Source organism: Megascapheus bottae, chromosome 4, assembly GCF_031878675.1.
Source record: "Megascapheus bottae isolate mThoBot1 chromosome 4, mThoBot2.hap1, whole genome shotgun sequence".
NCBI classification, from domain to species: domain Eukaryota; kingdom Metazoa; phylum Chordata; class Mammalia; order Rodentia; family Geomyidae; genus Megascapheus; species Megascapheus bottae.
Genome location: NC_143512.1, coordinates 38,225,934 through 38,246,865, shown reverse-complemented (window position 1 = coordinate 38,246,865; position 20,932 = coordinate 38,225,934). Strand labels below are relative to the sequence as shown.

The 20,932-nt window shown below is 38.8% G+C and overlaps 1 protein-coding gene across 1 annotated transcript in view; it reads right to left on the bottom strand.

The window, feature by feature from the left end:
• Acot12 (acyl-CoA thioesterase 12) overlaps positions 1 to 20,932 on the bottom strand; it is a 37,169-nt gene that overhangs the window by 14,126 nt on the left and 2,111 nt on the right. The window contains exons 2-5 of the mRNA XM_090331120.1: positions 12,495 to 12,564; positions 10,784 to 10,844; positions 8,787 to 8,888; positions 4,866 to 5,001 (exon numbers count right to left, since the gene is read on the bottom strand). Of these exons, the coding sequence (XP_090187246.1) occupies positions 4,866 to 5,001; positions 8,787 to 8,888; positions 10,784 to 10,844; positions 12,495 to 12,564 (369 nt within the window). The remainder of the gene's footprint in view (positions 1 to 4,865; positions 5,002 to 8,786; positions 8,889 to 10,783; positions 10,845 to 12,494; positions 12,565 to 20,932) is intronic.

Below are 20,932 nucleotides of genomic sequence, written 5' to 3'. Positions count from 1 at the left end.
TTTAATTATTAGGATGTTTTATAGAAATTCTGTTTCTTTGTCAAACCTTCTAGGCCACCATTTAGTGCCTGAATCTCACTTTGAATACTTTTTTTAAATTTCTTATTTGTTTATTTGTAGTGCTCGTGATTGAACCTGGGCCATGATAGGCAAGTATGTAACCATTAAGCCATATCCCCTAACTCCTTTTATTTATTTGCAGTAACATTTATACTACATAGTCTCTAGATGCACAGTGTCTACACTCTTTACAGGCTTCCTTCAGACTTCATGGTTCTGGGGCCGGTTTTTGACCTCAGTGTCTTACTGACTTTGATCTGCTGTGATTTCTGACTAGATGTTCTGTTGCTTGAATTTCATCTGTGGAGGTCTGCTAAAGCTGGGTTTGACATCATTTCTCCACAAAGAATTTTTCTTAACTGCTGGAGATTGTCCTGGGTCCTACTTTTTCACAGAAGTTTATATTTCCATCCAAACAGGTCAGAGAATTTTGATTGCAAATCTGCATGAGATTACACTTGGGGTCACATGCTCAGAGGGGAGCACTGTATCTCCATTTTGAGATAGGATAGCATTCCAACCAGAGCTTTTGGAAGGGTGAGGATGTTCTTGTGGATACACAAAGGTACCACCTTTGGTGGAGGTGATAGTTCATGATTTCTTGATGGAACCTTCTAGCATGGCCCCTGACCTACCTCTGGAGCTCTGGCTTTGGACATCTAGAATTCAGAGTATCCTCACACTGATGCATATGGGGTTATTAGCTATTCCCTACTTGTGTGCTTTCTCCTAGTTTTACGAAGGTTAATACCACCTTGCAAAGATGTTTGTAAATAATTATTCCGAATTTACAGATTTTGTTTCCAGACATCAAGGCCACAGTATTGCAAAACTGGGCTGTAGTCTAATATATTTATTAATACACATGTGAAATCCTTCTTTTAAATTCTCGATTCTCCAGAACTTAAATGATCGTCTTGCCTTCGTCTCCTGAGTAGCTGGGACTATGGGCACTCACCATTATGGTCCATTTCTCTGTTTCTACAAATGATTTAGATGATGATCTATGAACATCCTAGGCTAATGTTCACTAAGCCATTTTTCCAGCCTAATTTTGCTTAACTAAACAGTACTTTCTTTGTTCAAAATAAAATAATATAAACTACCTATAAAATATGCTGCTGAATGATAACTACCAGAGTGCATGACTGTCTGTGTTGGTGTGTGTGTGTATGTGTGTGTGTGTGTGTGTGTGTGTGTGTGAATGCACACAGAGAAATTATTGAGAGAAAGGAGTAACTGGGAGACACACTGTTTAACTGTATGCCTTGTGTGTCTTTTGAACTTTTCATGTGTTCACTATCTACTTAAAAACAATTGTAAAGTAGTTATAAAATAAAACTTAATGGAGGGGTTTAAAATAGAAGAAATTCTTAAAGATTCAACCACAACGAGATTTCTTCTTTTCCAAAGCACAATTCAAGGAAAAGTCATTTGCTTACTCTGAAGACAAAGTGCAGCATTTCTGGGGACTAATGCTATGTCTCCTAGGTCCGGTTACACGCATACAAACATCAGTGACAATACATCCACAGAAAAAACAGGAGGGTAAGCTTCCTTTGTGCAGAAGTATTTCCATTTGCAAATTGTGGCCAACCAGGGAAAAGGCAGATCTTTCTCCACTTCAGAGATCAATTCAGGTTCACAGCTCTGGCTTCAGTTAAGCCTGGTAAACATACCTCCTCCTTTCTGCAGGTCTGCAGTGATTAAGTTCAATCCTTGTACTTTGGATATTTTGAAAGTAACTGTGTCATCATCCTGCTTGGACAATTTTACATTTGTCCTGCATTTTTCCATTGGGAACTTAGAGTTGAATTGAAGTCATTCTAGTTTTTGTTTTCCTTCTCTCGGGATAATGCTCTTAGGGTCTGATTTCTTACTGAAAAGTTGTAAGTAAAAGTGCCTCAAAGTTTAGGTTTTTCCCCAGTGTGATATGTTTTCAAACAATGATCAAAGGGTACAAAAGCACATTCTCCCAAATTCCTCCTTAATCTCATCTTTTCCTCTCCTCTTCTCAAAGCATATGGTCAGATTCATCTTTCCCATAATTGTAACAATATACATTTCCTTCCTACAACACCTTGAAGATGAGTGTAATCTTTTATATCTGGTTTTACAACCAAAACAGACCCTTGGTTCAATCATGGAGATGATCTGACTACTTTCTTTTAGAATGTGTTGTTCAATAAAAATCAGAATCCATCAGACCCAGGGAGCAGAGAGGAGACAAACCATATTCTGTCACCTGTTTATCATGATCGGGACTCAGTCTTTAAAATAAATCGCCTTTACAGTTTTATGGCACCATTGGTCACATGAAAGCTATTAACATCTTCAAAAAAGACATTTTAAGTTAGGTCAACAGTTGTTTTGCTTAAAGGAATGCAGAGTAACCTATTTTAGGCTAGCTTAAGTGAAACCACTGATAAAAGTGGCATTTAAAACAATCTATAATTCTAAGTTGAACCAGACATATAGATCTATCCTGGAAACCTCTGAAAAACTGAAACTAAATTCAATTGCAATCATTTAGCTTCTCATTTGAGTGATGGTGGTATATGCCTGCTATTAATTTAACACATCTCTAGTGCTCAAAAGTACTTATGGTGTGTGGTAAAGACAAATTGCTGTTGACTTTATCAGTGCCAATTGTACAATGTTAGGAGCTGATGTAGCCATCCAAGCTTGCTAATTTAAGTGCGCTTGTGCCACCAGATCTAGTATTTCTTCCCAAGTAAATTAACTGGATGGAGAGGTCAGAGCAGCAGAGGTCACCAAAACTATTGGCTAAGACAAATCACAGTGTTTCAACATTGGAAGTACAGATTTGATGTGGGTTATCTTTCTTTTATACCCAACCTTTCTCTCAGTAATGATTTTTATCAATTGTCTTCATCAGCTGGGAACCATGACCAAATTTTCCTATCCTGAAAAACAATGCTCATTGAACTTGAGGGTTTTAGCTGTCTCTTCCTTCTGAGCAGCCTCTAATGGCCATGTCCAATTCCTTCTTGGATGGAGACCTTTCAGGTGACAGTTTCGTATGCGCCCAGACCTGTCCTCATCAATCTTTCTCCATAAACTTATTTCATCTTGTTATAAGCCCGTTAGGTTTATATAGGGTTTTATAATTTCCATGTCATGACTTTGCTTTTAACCTTTGCCTCTGTGAACTAAGGAAAACAAAAGTCATGATTATAGACAGCAAGTACTGAGATAAGAAAAGAAAACAGCAGCCACATGCTGGCCGGCCACCCCTGACTGAAGGAGGGAAAATGATGAGCCATTGCATAGGCTCTGTCTTAGTGATCTGATCGTTGGAGTCAGTAACCTAATGGCAAAAGCCACTAACAGTGAGAAGCTCAGGGGTGAATAGACTCACAGAACCAACACCTGTTTCCCAGGGCCTAGAGCATAGCCTAATGACAGAGTGCTCCCTGAGCACACACGAAGCCCTGGATTCAATTCCTCCATTCCACATACACAGAAAAAAGCGTTAAATCTAGAGTCCAGGCAGGAGCAGGTGCCACCTCAGACAGCTTGAGAAGAAACACCCTGACAGAATGCAGTGAGCACCTGCTGTGGGATGCTTTCTGCTGCTCGCCACTCTCCCTACTCTGGCCAGTCACCAAAGCCTTCCTATTCCTAACCCTGCAGACAGTGTAATTTAAATGAGGACAGGGGATTTATCTTTTCTGCCAGTCCTGGGCATGAGCTCAGGGCCTGAGCACTGTCCCTGGATTTTCTCAAGGCTAGGACTCTACCACTTGAGCCACAGCACCACTTCTGGCTTTTTTTCTATGCATGTGGTACAGAGGAATCGAACCCAGGTCTCTCAGTGCATGCTAGGCAAGCACTCTACCAGTAGGCCAAACTCCTGGCCCTAGGGAGGAGGGGATTTTTTTAAGACACAAATGCACAGAAATGATGAAGTTTTAACTTCCTTGAACACACCTTGGTAATGTATATCGCCCTGTGAGAGGTAAGTAAATACCTAACAGTGTTCAGGTGCTGGGTCCAAGTCTGACAAGAATTATGTCTTTCTCACAAAACCAACCATCTCCTTCAATAATCATCTTATCAATCCTGGAAGCACGGTCAAGTTTTCCGAGGGTGGAAAACACCACTCTCGGGCTCTGACAGCCCCTTTAGCATCGGTAGCTCAACTTTCTCAAAGCAGCAGCCTTTAAGAAGTTCTCTTTCACCTAGAGACCTTCTGGGGGTTTGATGCAGGATCTTGGTGACAACATCCTGACAGAATAATGCCTCCATACTTCTGCCATTCCAGTTACTGCCTTCTTTTCCCTTTACATATTTGCATGTATTCTTCCTTTTTCTTCTTCCTTGCTCTGCACTGGAGCCAGAGGGATGTGGGTCTTTGCTAGGTTTCTTTCCTGATAGGGGCTGCAGTTTCTTCTGGTGAGAATGTACAGAGCTCATGTGACCTCACCAGTGAGGATGGGCTTAGTGTGTGGAGGAAAGCTGTGTCTCTGTGTGGCATAAGCATCATCCTTCCACCCTTTCATTCTTGCTGAACATTCATGGATAACAACTGCCTAGTCCTTTATTTCCTTTTTCTTCTCTGGTGGTATGGCGGGGGTAGGGGGAGCCTCGAGCACAAGAGGCCCGGGTGTCACCAATTGAGCTATGAGTGTTACAGCCCTCTCTTTTCTGGCTCCCAGGTTTGTTGGAAAAGATACATACCATCAGCAGCACTGAACTGCAAAGTGAAAGTTAGGTGTCCTCTAAGAAAGGAACTTTACATGGAGAGGTCAGGCAATGTTCCTATCAGTAGATTTACTGACCTTCAAACTTGCTACTTTCCTTCATTAAGTTGTTAAAAGTTTCTTCATGTTGCAGGCGAACTTTTCGTCTCTCAGAAGCCCGATTGTGTTCGACCTGATCTTGCTCCGTTAGAAGTGTGACTGGTTTCAAGTGAATCTAGAGAAAGAAAAATATTTCTTGTTCATTGCCTTGTTATGTTCCAGATATACAACATCAATTTTGCAGAAACAAATGTTATATGATATGATTCTGTAACTCAAGGAAATAGCTTTTGTGGGTATTTCCATTAAATATATTCTGGCTAATGTTTAAAATTAGTTTAAATATTTTAAAACCAACATAGGCTTAAATATTTCTTCTGATAATAAGGTATATGCTTTGGAAATACGATTTTATTATTTGTCAATGGAACTACAAGCATGGTTTTGTTAAATCTTGAAATTGGTGAATGAAGAGGGACTGTGATGTCATTGAGTTCTTATCAAGGACGTTTTTTCTTCTAGCTTCTGAAAAACTAAGATTTCAAAGAAATGGAATAGAGGTATTCTAGAAAAAACTGTCTTGTACCAAGAGGTTTTCCAAATTTGGCCATTTTATTACATAAAACCATTATCTAATAAGCAAACTGAGATATCAGTATACCAGAGTGAAGCTTCACCTGACCTCTAGAAACCTAGGAATATGATGACACAGTACCAAGGACTCCAGCCCTCCCTAGGCACACCCACATGCCTGCTGTGTCTGTGAAGGGCAGGTTGTCTGCTGGCTTATGTCCCGAGCACCTCAAGTCTGATCTGACCCTTGGCCCAGATAAGGATGAAGTAAACTAGTGATTCATAATATGAGGGTTAAAGTCCAAAGTTCTGAACTGCTTTGTGTCCTTTGGTTAGAATGCATGGATTGACGATCTCTATTGAGTTAGCTCTTTATATAGCCTCGTTTTAGTTCTGTGACCAGCAGAATTAAAAAACTACTTAGTAAACTTATATCTTTTATACTCTGGAAATCAAGGTATGTTGTAGACATTTTCTTGATTCTTAATTCACAGACTAAAGGGAACACTATGTGTAACAAATAAACCAGGAGAGCGAATGACACGTGGAAGTTGAAACTCTCTGAAGGCTGTCCTGTCCCATCTCCTCTAACTTCAGTAAGCCTGTCATGTGGTGTGTGTCAGGTTTGCCCATGGAACAGTCCTCGTCTTCCCCTCCTGTTCATGAAGAACAGCATAGAGCCTTCTCAGAAATCACTTGCCTGAAACTAGTGGTCATCACCCTTAACTGTTAATCACCTTCTCTTGAGTGCAAGCTGGCTGTTTAGTTTTCCCTATAAACTCTGTTCTGGTTGAACAGCATGGTTGTCTCCTTTCACAGCCCTTATACTGTACAGCCTTCCATGACCTCCCTGGGAAACTACTGCACTGTCTCCTTAATCATTATGAGTTTCATCCTGGGATTTGGACAAAAATGCAAGCAGTCCTCTTGGTTCAACCCAAATCACAGCCTATTCACGTCACTCTAAATGATGTGCTATGGAACCAGCCCATTCCTAAGTGGAAAATGAGTTCATCTAGGAAAGGGTGCTTTAGAATTAAGGTTCTCTGAAATGGCCACTTACAGCAGTACTGAAAGGTAGCTGATTTCCCAGTAAGGCTCTCAGGGCCAGTTCTCCAATCTCTAGAGGGCAGAACTGAGATATCACAACTGTATGCTTATTCCATATGTTCTCCAACTCAGAGTGAGAAGACAGAGCTGGAGGGGAAAATAATGGCTATCTTCCTCCATTAAGGGAAGGGATTGTCTAGTATATGGCTGTGTGTGTGCAGGGGGGGTGAGAGAGAGACCATGTGTATTGGATGTTTATGTATACTGCTGTCAGAAATGGGAACTGTGCATTCACTCTCATAATACTGTCATTTCCAAGAGTTTAAGGATTTTAAGAGATTATTGCCAAACAGATGAGTCTGAGAGACATATCTATCTAAAGAGGTCTCACTGTGACATTTCCATATAATGTATCCTGATCAGATTCACTCTCATCCTCTTTTCCTCCTTCTTAAACCTACTTTGAGTTTCATTGTTCTGTGTTCCTATACAAGTATAAAGTACTTTAAAGTTACTTTCCTTTTCCCTCTCTATTTTCCCTCCTACTTCCCACTGTTATCCTCTATGTACCCAACATGACCTATTTTACATTCCTGTCATTCTTTTTAAGCATATATTACTTGTACATAGGTGATATTTCACACACATACATATTCTACTTGTCAATTTCACACCCTCTATTGTTTTCTTTCCCTATCATTCTACCCTATTATTCATCAGCCCTCAGTGATTCTCTATGCTGCCACCTTCATTCACAAATGTAAGGTATTTAGATGTTATTCACCATCCATGATTGAATGAATGTCTTAGATTTTCATGAGCATACGATCTCTGGGATACGTTGGCAAAATACAGACCTCAAGTGCTTAGGCATACTAGTAGTTATAATCCTACAGGTCCAAGTTCTGTTCCAGAAAGTTGCATTTTAGATAATATAATTAACTGATAGGAACTTCTGTTTGAAAAGCATCAGTCCTGTGCAATCTAACTTTGCTTTATGCATCTTTAATTTGGGACCTAGAGTCAGAGAAGGAGTCCTGTGTAGCCATCTGCCACCTAGACCTCACAGTGGACTAACCTCTCTTTGCTTCCTTACCTGAGTGTAGAGCTGTTGGTAAGTGTGGTTCTGTTGTCACCTCTGCTGAGAACAAAGTAAGCATTGCTTTTGTCATAGCAATCAGTCTAAGTTAGATTCAGTCTAAGTAAGGAGAGTGTAGACTGAACATCCATCACTTTCACATGGGTCTAAAAGAAGTTACAGTACCCACTCCTGGAATGAATCTTAGAACTCCTCGAACTGAATTCTTACATTTTCAGATGCTTAGTCTATGCTCCTCTGATTATGAGCTCCTAATCGCAAAACTCTAACACTAAGAGAACTGATAGAAACGCAATCGTCGGCAGCTTACCATGAGCAGATGCGCCTAGCACTAGGCAAGTGGCCAGGCACTACATCAGGAGGACAAAGGTTTGCCCCAAGAGTGCTTTACCCCAGATGCCCTGGAACTCTGTGAGTGAATGTGTGTGTGAGTGTGTGTGTTGCTCCTGGGGCTTGAATTTAGTACTTGGGTGCTGTCCTTTAGTTTTTCATTCATCATTGGTGCTCTACCACTTGAGCTACAGCTCTACTTCCAGCTTTCTGTTGGTTAATTGGATAAGAGTCTGAAAGGATTAGAGGGGTAAGCCAATAGTTCTTTGGCACGAAGCTTATTTTTAAACTTCAATAGCTCAGCAACTTTGCTGTTTGTGCTTCAAGGTTTAAAACAGTGACTGCATCATAAGACATAACTGCTTGCTAAATTTCTCAACTCGAGGCGTCTCAATTCAAGTTTGAATTATAGTGGAACTAAAGCAGTAAGCTGTGTTTCTGTGTTACTGTCATGATTCTCAGATCATGGAAAACACAAAAGATTTTCCTTTTTCATACATTCGGTCCATATTCTTTTCTTGAAAGCCCTCTTCTCAAAGGATCTTTACTACTGGATCCTATGATGATAGCTGTATAGAAAGTGTTATGAACAGCAGCTCTTGAGAAAGTGAATCTCATGATAAGAAATACTTTGGATACTGGGCGGGGAGTTGGGCCTAGTGGTAGAGTGCTTGCCTAGCACGCACAAAGAATTGGGTTCAATTCCTCAGTACCACATATATAGAAAAGGCAGAACTAGTGCTGTGGCTCAAGTGGTAGAGCGCTAACTTTGAGGAAAGCCCAAGGACTGCTCAGGCCCTGAGTTCAGTCCCCAGGACTGGCAAAAAAAAAAAGAAAGAAATATTTCAGATACTATTGTGGCTATGTATTTGTCTTACAACAGGTATCTCTTCACATATAAAACTTACCTTTTCTTCTCCAACTGGTTTGGCTACAAATGTGGAGAAAGCCACACTAATAACTTTCTCAGTGCCAGTGACCATGTCCTGTACTATGACCCTGATACTGATCTGAAAGAAAAGAAAAATACACAAACTGTCAAACATCCAGATAACATACTCAATTGCAGCATCCAGAATTCAGTTATGCATTTCCTGGATCCTGTCTTTCAAGTTTCACAATAAGGTCAGCATTTTAACTGATTTTTAAACAACACTGTTCTTCCAATGATGTTCTATGGAACTGGATAACTAACTTTTTTTCTGAATCATAAACATATTTAACTTTTTGTCTCTTCAGTGTATAACCAAAATTGCATAGGCAGAATTGTATCATGTCTTTCTTCATTTTGATTTTGGGAAGAGCACAAAAGTGGATAACATAGCAGGGGTATACTGCAGGGTGAAAAACCCAAGCTGATCTTCAGGTTTGTGTTCTGTAAAATTACAGGTAAACTTAGGAGCTTATCTTTAGATTCTAGCTAGCAAGTAGTTTCTCCATGTCTCAGTTAGATAAGGGATCTTATCTTTCTGGAACAACAGGGAATCTCAGGAATCTTAGATCAGCACTATGTAATCAGTGGGAAAGAATATCTATTTCTACACCTTCACCAGTTACAGCATATACAAAAATCTATGAGTCAAGTCATTTATCTTGAAAATGCAAATTTGCATTTGCAGGGTAGATTCTACATACAATACAGGTTGATTGATCAAACTTCGGCTAATTATTTCAAGCCCTTGACCCAATCTTTCCCACATAATTTCCACCTTCAGAGAAATCAGCAAATAAAATATCTAACAAAAGTTAAAGATGCCACAACAGTTCTAAAGACTTAAAACAAGTTTTGAATATTGTCCCTGTTAGAACAGTTGATTGAGGTTTTCATGGTATGCTCACATATGGTGACATATGCTGGGGGGGAGGGGAGAAATTCACTGTTGGGCGAGAGTAGCAAGATTAAAGTTACAGTCCATGAAAACAACTGGAAAAGTACAATGTAGGAATCACTATTTTCACACACAGGAAATAGGGTGGCACAGAGCTCTGATTCAGGGAGCCAGAAAAGCACATGAGAAGAATAGTATAGGCCCCAGGCTCCTAGCATGAAGGGAACTTCTAGAGGATGCTGGTCAGGGACACAAAAACTACTTTACTGAGCTAAAGAGCCAGAAATCAAAATCAAAGCAGGTGAAACCCATAGTGCAGACTACTAGAGAGGAGAGCTACAGAGAGAATTCCAGAAATATGCTTGTGGGTTTCTCTGAGTTTTCATGTTGACATATGCACAGGGTGAAAGGTCACGAATTCAGACCACAAGAGATCCCTCCACACACATGTTATTTTATTAACATCAATTAGTTGTATAAAAAGGGGGGTAGTATTCTGACATGTCTACAACATCTTTTAAAGAACAGTTACAGGGAAGCTGTAATTTGCACATTTCCAAAGCTGGTAATCATTTGAGTTCTCTTCAACTAGAACTCAAGGAATGCACCATACATCACAGATGCCATAGGAGACTCAACTGAGAAGGAGTGTCAGAATATCCCCAAATTAGAAGAGGGACGGACTATCTTTCAAAAAGTAATTCATCATGGGGTAACTTTCCATAGGTAGAGAAGGGAGGGAGATACAGAAGCAGAGTTTGAATAATAAATAGTATAGTCAGAAAAAGAAAATTCCTATCTTGCAGACAACAAAGAGACTGCAGTAGCCCTCTCCCACATTTGCTTCCCATGTGTCTCTCTATGTAAAAGTACTGTACTGGATCTTATCAAAGTTCAGTATCAGACTTAAGTGAGACTGCCAGCTCCTTGTATTATTTACCTGTGAGTCTGATTACAGACTTATGGGTCTTGTGAAATTCAGAAGCTTGTTACCTGAAAGTATTATTCTAGGACTTCTCTGCCCATTGTTGTAAGAACTGACAGGCAGAAAGAAGGGAGAAAAAGCCGCCTCTTACCTCCATGCTTGTGCTGAATGCTCTAGTCACTTTTGCTTTGATGGTTATAACTTGTCCAACTCTAGTAAAACAAAACCAAAGAAGATCTCAATAGCCCCAATACATTTAATTCCAGATTTAAAAATCTGCTTAAAGTCATGTGCCCTAAACAGTTCCACTTTAATATGGGGTATAAAACCCAGTATAATGATAACAACAAACATGGAACCTAGAGATAGATGCTGACCATTGTAATGGCAATTGACTCCCTTCAGACAGAAAAGGATCTTTGTAAAGATAGTATACAGAGACACCCAGAGTCTGCAAGAACTTTCTTCCTTAACTTCAAAGTTGAATTTCCCTTCCTTCCTTCCTTTCTTCCTTTCTTTCTTTCTTTCTTTCTTTCTTTCTTTCTTTCTTTCCTTCCTTCCTTCCTTCCTTCCTTCCTTCCTTCCTTCCTTCCTTCCTTCCTTCCTTTCTCTCTTTCTCTCTTTCTCTCTCTTTCTTTCCTCTTTCTTTCTTTCTTTCTTTCTTTCTTTCTTTCTTTCTTTCTTTCTTTATTTCTTTCTCTCTTTCTTTCCTTCTACCAGTCCTGGGCTTGAGCTTAGAGCCTGAGCACTATCCTTGGATGTTTCTCAAGGCTAGAGCTTTACCAATTGAGCCTCAGCATCATTTCCAGCTTTTTTCTATGTATGTGGTACTGAGGAATCAAACCTGAGTCTTTGTTCACGCTAGGCAAGCACTCTACCACTGGGCCAAACTCCTGGCTATGAATTACTTTCTTGCTGTCCTCTTTGTTCACCTAATTTGATTTCCTCCAGTCCGTATCTCCTTCTTTATCTGTGCCATTGGCCTGATCTGTTCCCACCACCCATTGCCCCATCTTCCTTCTCTATCAGCCTGACTCTATCAGTTCTTTTTCATTTGACTTTAAATCTTTACCCATTCCTGAATCTTTCCGTCTATGAAAATGGTTAGAGCTTCTCCTTTAAAAAAAAAGAAAAAACCCAAAACCTCCTTCTCTCAAGCTTATTTTGTTTCAAGGTTTTTCCTTTTTTAATTATATGCAGGCTTTCTAAAAGAATCATTATTTTTCCAATTTATACATTTGACAATCATGCACTGTGCTCTGCCTTGCCCTGGCAGTGAGCTAAGCATAAGCTCCAGGGATGAATAAGACAAGGTTATGGACTTGAAGTCTTTGGGATACCAACAAGCAAACAAGAGTTGTATGGGTCTAGGAGATGAATCCATGGACACAGCATACTAGTCTTTCTTTTTTTATATATATTTGAAATTTTATTTTACACTGAATTTTTCTACACTATGAGTAGGTAAAGCACATAAGCATTCTCACACTGAACATGTTTTTCCACAACTTACTATCTCTACTCAGATGCATCTGTGTTTATTCATCAACTCACTGATGGAATTGAACATTGCAGAGATACTTATCATTATTAAAAATAAATTTCAAGGTCTAAAACCATAATGTACCCAATGCAAAAAGTTTCTTTTCAATAAAAACTTTAAAACTATGACTGTACACTTACAAAATTAACTAAAAGTAGGCCCTTTGATTATTTTCTGAAAAACTTGGGTGGGGTCAAATGTCATACGTTTTATTATCAAACAAGATCACTGACTCCAAATGATTAAGGTGGCACAAATCCACATTGCAAATGAATGGACAAAACCATGAAAAAGGAGTGATGGAATAAAAACCACTTACCTAGCTGTTTCCTCAAACTGAATGTCATCCATGGAGGCGGTGACACAGGAAACTCCAGCATGCTTTTCAGCTTCACAATCAGTAAAAATATACATATATAGTATATATTACATGTTTGATATATGTTGTAGTTAGACTCAGATAAAAATTCATTTTGGCATAAAGAAAGCAGAATAAAGTTCAAGTGGATTTATTTTAGTTACCCATCCTCTCATTCATTACAGCACTGCTTTCTCAGGACAATCCACTTCTATATGAGTTCCTTTGCTATATAAATTATATTTCTTACTACATGGTAATTACTTACTTTGTGGAAATTTTTACTTGCATAATCATTTAGTGGAATTTTAATACAAAATACTCAGAAAATATGGACATTTAAAACAACCATTTTTAACAAGTTGGTGCAGACTTTAAATATTTTGTCTAATATTACTCTCCAAAGCTTCCTCCACTGATTCACATAACTAATACTTGAATATATTTGAATCACGTAGTCATTGTAGGCATTGAATAGTATGGGAGAGCCTAAGATCACCTTCCAATGAGAAAAGAGTTCTCTAGGGTATCAGAGGAAGAGAAATGGGCACACAGCAAGAATTTAGTCAATAGTTCCAAGTAAGGAAAGGTGAAAAAACATTACAAGGGGATAATTTTTAATATCTCCCTTTCCATGATGAAATTATGCAGAAAAGTTGAAGTTCTAATTTTCTTAATTGTAAATAAATATTCTTCCAAACATGCACATGAGAAGAACAGTTACCAGGGAGCTAAATTTAGGGACTGTGTGAGAGCAGTGGGGCTTTCCAACTATAAAGTTCAGTGAAAAGGAGAGAAATGGAAGTATAAGACTACAATGCTCAAGATGAGCTCAATTTAATTCACTGTGTCCAGCCATTTGTCAAATGCTGACTGATTTCTAGACACTGACCTGAATTCATCCCATCTTTTCACCAATCTCCTCAGTTAAAGATCTAACCTTACCTTATGTCCCTTTTGAGCTTGAGTTGAGGCACTAAAAGACAACAACTGAACCTTTTCAAGTATGTTCTGTGAAACATTGACTGAAGAATACTTTAAAAAACATTCGTTCCTGTTGCTTGACATGAGTGAGTAGGATGTTCACATTATTAAACTATTCTTTGTGATAAAGTATTATTGTGTATAACAGTGAGGTTCCCCAATTTTAAATTATTTAAACCAGGTGCTTGTGGCTCATGTCTGTAATTCTAGCCACTCAGGAGGCTGAGAACTGGGGATCCTGGCTCAAAGCCAGCCCAGAAAGGAAAGTTTTTGAAACTCTTATCTCCAATTAACCACCAAAACACTGAAAGTGACACTGTGGCTGAAAGTGGTTGAGCAGTAGCCTTGAACAAAAAGAGCTCAGAGACAGTGCCAGGATCTGACTTCAAGCCCCACAACACACACACACACACACATACACACACACACACACACACACGTACATATACACACAAACATACATATATACATGCATATATATGCATGCATGCATATATATGTATGTATACACACATATATGATTAAGATAATTCAATTACCAATGCAAGATTATATTTATACTGAATTTTTTCAGGTATCTACTGTCTTCATAGAATTATACACAGTTGTATAGGGAATCAGGAAGAAAAATAAATGTATTCATTGCCATGTATTAAACATTTATAACTGACTGTGCTTGTCAATCACATGAAAATGGTACTATTATTAGTTCCATTGTATACATGAGGAAATTTAGGCTTAGAAAGTAAATACATTGCCAGGCACGATGGCTCACATCTGTAATCCTAGCTACTCAAGAGGCTGAGACCTGAGGACTGTGGTTCAAAGCCATCCTGGGCACTAAAGTCTGTGAGACTCTTATCTCCAATTAACCACTAGAAAAGTGGAAGTGGTGTGTGGCTCAAGGGGTAGGGTGGTAGTCTTGAGCTGATGAGCCCAGTTGCTAATGGGTCAGTATTAATTTTGGTCATTGTTCTCCCACATGGAGTATTCTGTTTTATTTACAGGCTGCATTTTCTCTTCACAGTTTGATTTCAATATGACTAAATGTGGAGATTTTTGTGCAGATTTTCTTGGTGCTTGATGGTCCTAAATCTATAGTTACATGTCTTTTGCCGTATTTTCCCACATGTAGGTTAGCTTCTCAGACTTCCTCTTTTCCCCTTCTTTTTGAACATGGCCTGGGTGCTGGCCCTGGGCTCTTCAGTTCAAGGCTACTGCCCTACCCCTTAGCCACAGTGCTACTTCCAGTTTTCTAGTGGTTAATTGGAGATAAGAGTCTCAGGTCCTTTTGTGCCCAGGCTGGCTTTGAACCTTGATCCTCAGATCTCAGCCTCCTGAGTAACTAGGATTACAGGCATGAGCCACAGCACCCAGTTCTCTTTTCCTTTTTTGTTTTCTCAACATAAACAAAAGTATTGTTTTATTTTAGTTATTTTTCCACAATTGTCTGTATGATGTTTAGAGTTAACTTTTTCTCTCTTTGTTGTAGACTGAACCCAGGACTCATGACTAGCCTACCCTGGTTATTGATTTTTTTTCCCTGTATTTAAAAGTAACAGTTGCTATTGATCTCTGTTTATACCTGCTAACTCTTTTCTCTACTATCTTCATTCCATAATTGTGCCTATCCAGTGAATTTTAAAATTTCAGATACTCAGTTTTTCAGTTATTGAGCTCTCATTTGGTTCTTTTGAAAGAATTTTCCACTTATCTTCTGAGATTTACTACCATTTCTTTCATTATGATCATATTTTCTGCTACATCCTTGGCCATAATCACTACTTAAAATTCTTAAAACGTAACTCCAGTCAGTACAAAGTCCCCTAGGATTAGTCAGAAAGGATAGTCTTTTAAAAATAGATCATGTTTCCTTGTTTCTTGGTATGTCAAGTAATTCTGGATTGTATCCTGATCATTGTGATTTGATTTACTCTTTGTAGAAAATATAGGTGTTGACATGTTCTTTCCTAAGCAGGTAATTTATCTTGACTACATGCGAAATAACAATCATTTTAGTGGTAGACCCAATTCTTCTCAGTTGCTTTCACTGTAGTTGACAGGTTTGGAGCCTGTCTTATACATGCATAATTTGAATTGTGATACAGATCTGGTCAAAGATAATAAATAGATTTTATAGTTCTGAATTTCTTTTCACTCTTTTTTTTTTTGCCAGTCCTGGAGCTTGAACTCAGGGCCTGGGCATTGTTCTTGGGTTTCTGAAGACTATCACTCTACCACTTGAGCCACAAGCAGCACTCCCATCTTTTTATGTGCAAGTGGTACTGAGGAATTTAATCCTGGGCTTCATGCATACTAGGCAAGGACTCTACCACATGTTCTGAATTTCTAGCTCTCTTTTCTAGGCTTTTCCCCTTCATATTCAAATGTATTTTTTTTCAAAATTTGTTTATTAGTTCTTCAAAATAACAAAGTTATGATTTTTTCACTAGAAATTTGAATTTTCCTCATGGTTACATCATTAAACAAAAACAACACACATAAATATCACAAAAATAAATAATAATAAAAGCCAAGGGAAAAATATTAGCTAGTACTTCCTCAAAGTATTAACTTCTAAATTTTCCAATCCAAATTTTGTTCCATTTTAAATTGCCTTAAATCATCTTTATTTAATATTTTGTCTAGCATTAATAATCTGCATCCATGTGAGATTTTACTCTGAAATCACCAGACTAAAGAAAGTATTCCTTAACCCTTTGGCAAAGAAAACAATGGAGAGAGATGAACAAAACACAATTAGATGAGCATCTTCAAAATGCACTGTAGATGCAGTGTGCAGACAAGAATGTATGGAGAAGACCAGCTCAGAAGCCACTAATGAAATCCACATGGTCTAGGATCTAAGAGCGTGAGGTACAAGCAAAGGAGCTGGGTTAACATTCAAATGATTCCTCAGTCATTTTACTCCAAGAAATAATGTTGAGAGCTGCGAGTTTGGTCTAGTGGTAGAGAGCTTACCTAGGATGCACAAAGACCTGGATTTGATTCTTCAGTACCACATACACAGAAAAAGCTGGAAGTGGTGCTGAGTGGGGTTCAAGTGGCTGAGCTCTAGCCTTGAGAAAACCCAAGGACAGTGCTCAGGCCCTGAGTTCAAGCCCCAGGACTGGAAAAAAAAAGAAATAATGTTGATAGGATTGAGTTTATGAATCAATTTTATGGAAAAAAGAAGCAAGGTAGAGAGGTATGCAGGATGACGTCTAGATTTTTTAATTTTTATTGTTTTAATGTTTGGCAGTATTGGGTTTGAATTCAGGACCTCATGCTTTCTAGGAGGATGTTCTGCTAGCACGTTAAACAGCTCATGCCCCTTTTCACACTCTGCTGGGCATGTACCTTGCCCGCAGTCTTCCTATTCTTGCTTCCTATCATGCTGGAGGGAGGAGCATTTAAATTGAGTCTTGTGAACTTTTCTGCTAAGGCTGGTCTGCCACTGTGATTATTCCTGGCCTTCTATATGTGTGAAAAACAGCTGTGTAGCATTGAACCCAGCTATTAGCTGAGACTTGGGGGGAAAAGGGTCTGAAAAACTTTTTTTGTTCAGACTGGCCTTGAACTCTGATCCTCCCTGTCTCCGTTTTCAAGTAGCTCAGGCACAATGCTAGAGTTTTGACTTGTATAGTTACATGAGTCAGTTCTACTTCTGAGAGTGAGCTCACAAATAACAGAGAAGAAAAATGTACATTGAGATATTTCAAAGGAAGAAATGGACATGGGGTGTAGAATGATTCAGTGATAACTTCAGATTTGTGCCATGAAGAACCAGAAGAATGAAGGCTGCTGAAATACAGGATGCTTAGTGTCAACAATATGATGGCTGTGATCATTAATCTTTTTCTTTAACTATTTGTAAAGATATTTTGGAATCTGTGAGTTCCTGGGGACACGACAAAGCCTTGGGGCCATGACTGTGATCAAAAGTCTTGGCCAAGGAGAAGGAAGATGGCGCCGAGACAAAACAAGGAGTTGGTTCTTTGAAAGAATTAACAAAATTGACAAGCCCTTAGCAAATCTTACCAAAAAAAGAAGAGAGCACATCAAAATAAACAAAATCGCAGATGAAAATGGTAATATCACGACAGAAATTACCAAGATTCAGAATATCATGAGGGAATACTTCTCAAATCTTTATGCCAACAAATTTGAGAATCTAGATGAAATGGATGAATTCCCAGCCAATATTAACATACCCACACTGAACCAAGAAGAACTAACACAACTAAACAGGCCTATTTCAAGCTCTGAAATAGAAATGGCAATTAGAGAACTTCCACCTAAGAAAAGCCCAGGGCCAGATGGATTCACAGCTGAATTCTATAAGGTCTTCAAAGCAGAGCTCACACCAATACTCCTCAAGCTCTTCAACGAAATTGAAAATGAAGGTTCCTTACCAAACTCATTCTATGAAGCCAGTATAACCCTCATCCCCAAACCAGACAGAGATTCATCAAAGAAAGAGAACTATAGACCTATATCTTTGATGAACATCGATGCAAAACTTCTCAACAAAATACTGGCCAACCGTCTACAACAACTCATCAAAAAAATTATACACTATGATCAAACTGGATTCATCACAGGGAGGCAAAGCTGGTTCAACATACACAAATCAATTAATATAATTCAACACATCAACAGGAGCAAGGACAAAAATCACATGATTGTCTCAATAGATGCGGAAAAGGCATTTGACAAGATCCAACAACCCTTTATGTTAAAAGCTCTGGAGAAACTAGGAATCCATGGAACATTCCTCAATGTAATAAAGGCTGTGTATGAGAAACCTACTGCTAGTATTACACTTAATGGTGAAAATCTAAAGCCATTCCCTCTAAAATCAGGAATGAGACAAGGATGCCCACTGTCTCCACTTCTCTTTAACATAGTACTAGAATTCCTAGCCAGTGCAATAAGGCAAGAAGCAAGCATAAAGGGGATCCAAGTAGGGAAAGAGGAAATAAAACTATCCCTCTTTGCAGATGACATGATTCTGTATTTAAAGAATCCTATAGACTCTACTCCCAAGCTCCTTGAGCTGATTCAAAGCTTTGGAAGAGTAGCAGGCTATAAAATCAACCCTCAAAAATCAACTGCCTTCCTTTACGCCAACAGTGAGAGGAACGAGGCAATAATCAGGAAAGAAACTCCTTTCACAATAGCCTCAATGAAAATAAAGTACCTAAGAATTAGCTTAACTAAGAATGTAAAGGACCTTTTTGACGAAAACTTTAAAACCCTAAAAAAGGAAATTAAAGCAGAACTAAGGAAATGGAAAAACCTCCCATGCTCCTGGATTGGAAGAATCAACATTGTGAAAATGACAATCTTGCCAAGAGCTATCTACAAATTCAATGCAATACCCATCAACATCCCAATGTCATTCTTTAAAGAAATAGAAGAGGCAATCCAAAATTTCATATGGAATAATAAAAGACCCCGTATAGCAAAAACACTTCTTAGCAGAAAGAACAGTGCAGGAGGAATTTCAATTCCAAACTTTAGACTCTATTACAGAGCTATAATTATCAAAACAGCTTGGTACTGGCACAGGAACAGGCCTGAAGACCAATGGAATAGAACTGAGGACCCAGATATTAAACCACAGACCTATGGCCACCTAATCTTTGACAAGGGAGCCAAAAAAATAGAATGGAAGGAAGACAGCCTCTTCAACAAGTGGTGCTGGCAGAACTGGTTAAGCACCTGCAGAAAACTAAAGCTGGATCCTTCTTTGTCACCTTGCACTAGAATTAACTCCAAATGGATCAAAGACCTGGAGGTAAAAGCTGACACACTGAAAACTTTACAGGAAGGAATAGGAGATACACTAGGCCTCCTTGGCACAGGTCGAAACTTTCTTAATAAGGACCAAGAATCACAACAAATCAGAGAAAGGCTGAATAAGTGGGACTGCATTAAACTGCAGAGCTTTTGTATGGCAAAGGACATAGCTAGTAAATTAATCAGGAAGCCTACAGAGTGGGAGAAGATCTTCACCAACCAAACAACGGACAAAGGCCTCATATCTAAAATATATCAACAACTCAAAAAATTGAATCACTCCAAAACTAACCTCCAAAGTAACAACCATCCCATTAAAAAATGGGCCAAAGACTTAAAGAGAGTCTTCTCTGAAGAAGAAACAAAAATGGCCTATAGACACATGAAGAAATGCTCAACATCTCTGGTCATAAAAGAAATGCAAATCAAAACAACTCTAAGATTCCACCTCACTCCAGTTAGAATGGCCAGGATCAGGAAAATGAATGACAACAGATGCTGGAGGGGATGTGGCCAGGAGGGATCACTACTACACTGTTGGTGGGAGTGCAAACTCGTTCAACCACTATGGAAAGCAGTGTGGCAGTGCCTCAAAAGGCTAAACATAGAGCTCCCCTATGACCCAGCAATTCCACTACTTGGCATTTACCCAACCATCCAGAAACAAGGACATACTAAACCCACTAGCACAACAATGTTCATTGCAGCACTATTCACCATAGCATAGATATGGAACCAACCTAGATGTCCCTCAGTTGATGAGTGGATCAACAAGTTGTGGTATTTGTACACAATGGAATTCTATGCTGCTGTCAGAAAGAATGACATCGCCCCATTTGTTAGGAAATGGAAAGACTTAGAAAAAATCATATTAAGTGAAGTAAGCCAGACTCAAAGGAACTTAGGCTCAATGGTTTCCCTTATTTGTCATAATCAGTAGAAACCTTGGGCTGTACTAGCAGAGATTTGCAATAGAGCAAAATCTTGATACATAAGGCCATATAATGTGAAGCTAATTGAAAGGACCTCCAGGACATTGAAACAAAAGCCATATAATGAATGATTGTTGTCCTTAATGTACTATGTTGTCTCTCATCTCCTTTACTGTCCCTTGGTTATCTCATATTGGTATAGTATCTCACTTTATTATCTGATATATTGAATTTATTTGTATTTGGATATTTGAAATTTGATAGGGAAGGGGGGAAAACCAAGATGGGTGGGGGAATTGGGGGGGGGGAGGGAAATGGGTACCAAGACATGTGAAAGGGTATCAATGTATGTGAATTAATGCACCTTTTATCTGGCAAATATCATGTAACCCTTTTACTAATTACAATAAAAAAATTTTTTAAAAAAAGTCTTGGCCAAAAGCAATTGTGCTTGAGATAATACTGGTAATATCTGCTTCTGTATTCTTCTTTAGATCCGATTGCCTTGTGGCTATATAATATCCTCAAAGCCTCTTCCTCCCATAGATTATTGAACGTGGGCATTAGCCATGTGTCCCAAACCAATGCTATCAATACTATCACAAACTTATTCTATACACTTGGTTTTTTGTTACTAATAGTTATATAAATGTTAAGGTGCAAAGAAATTGGTTTTCC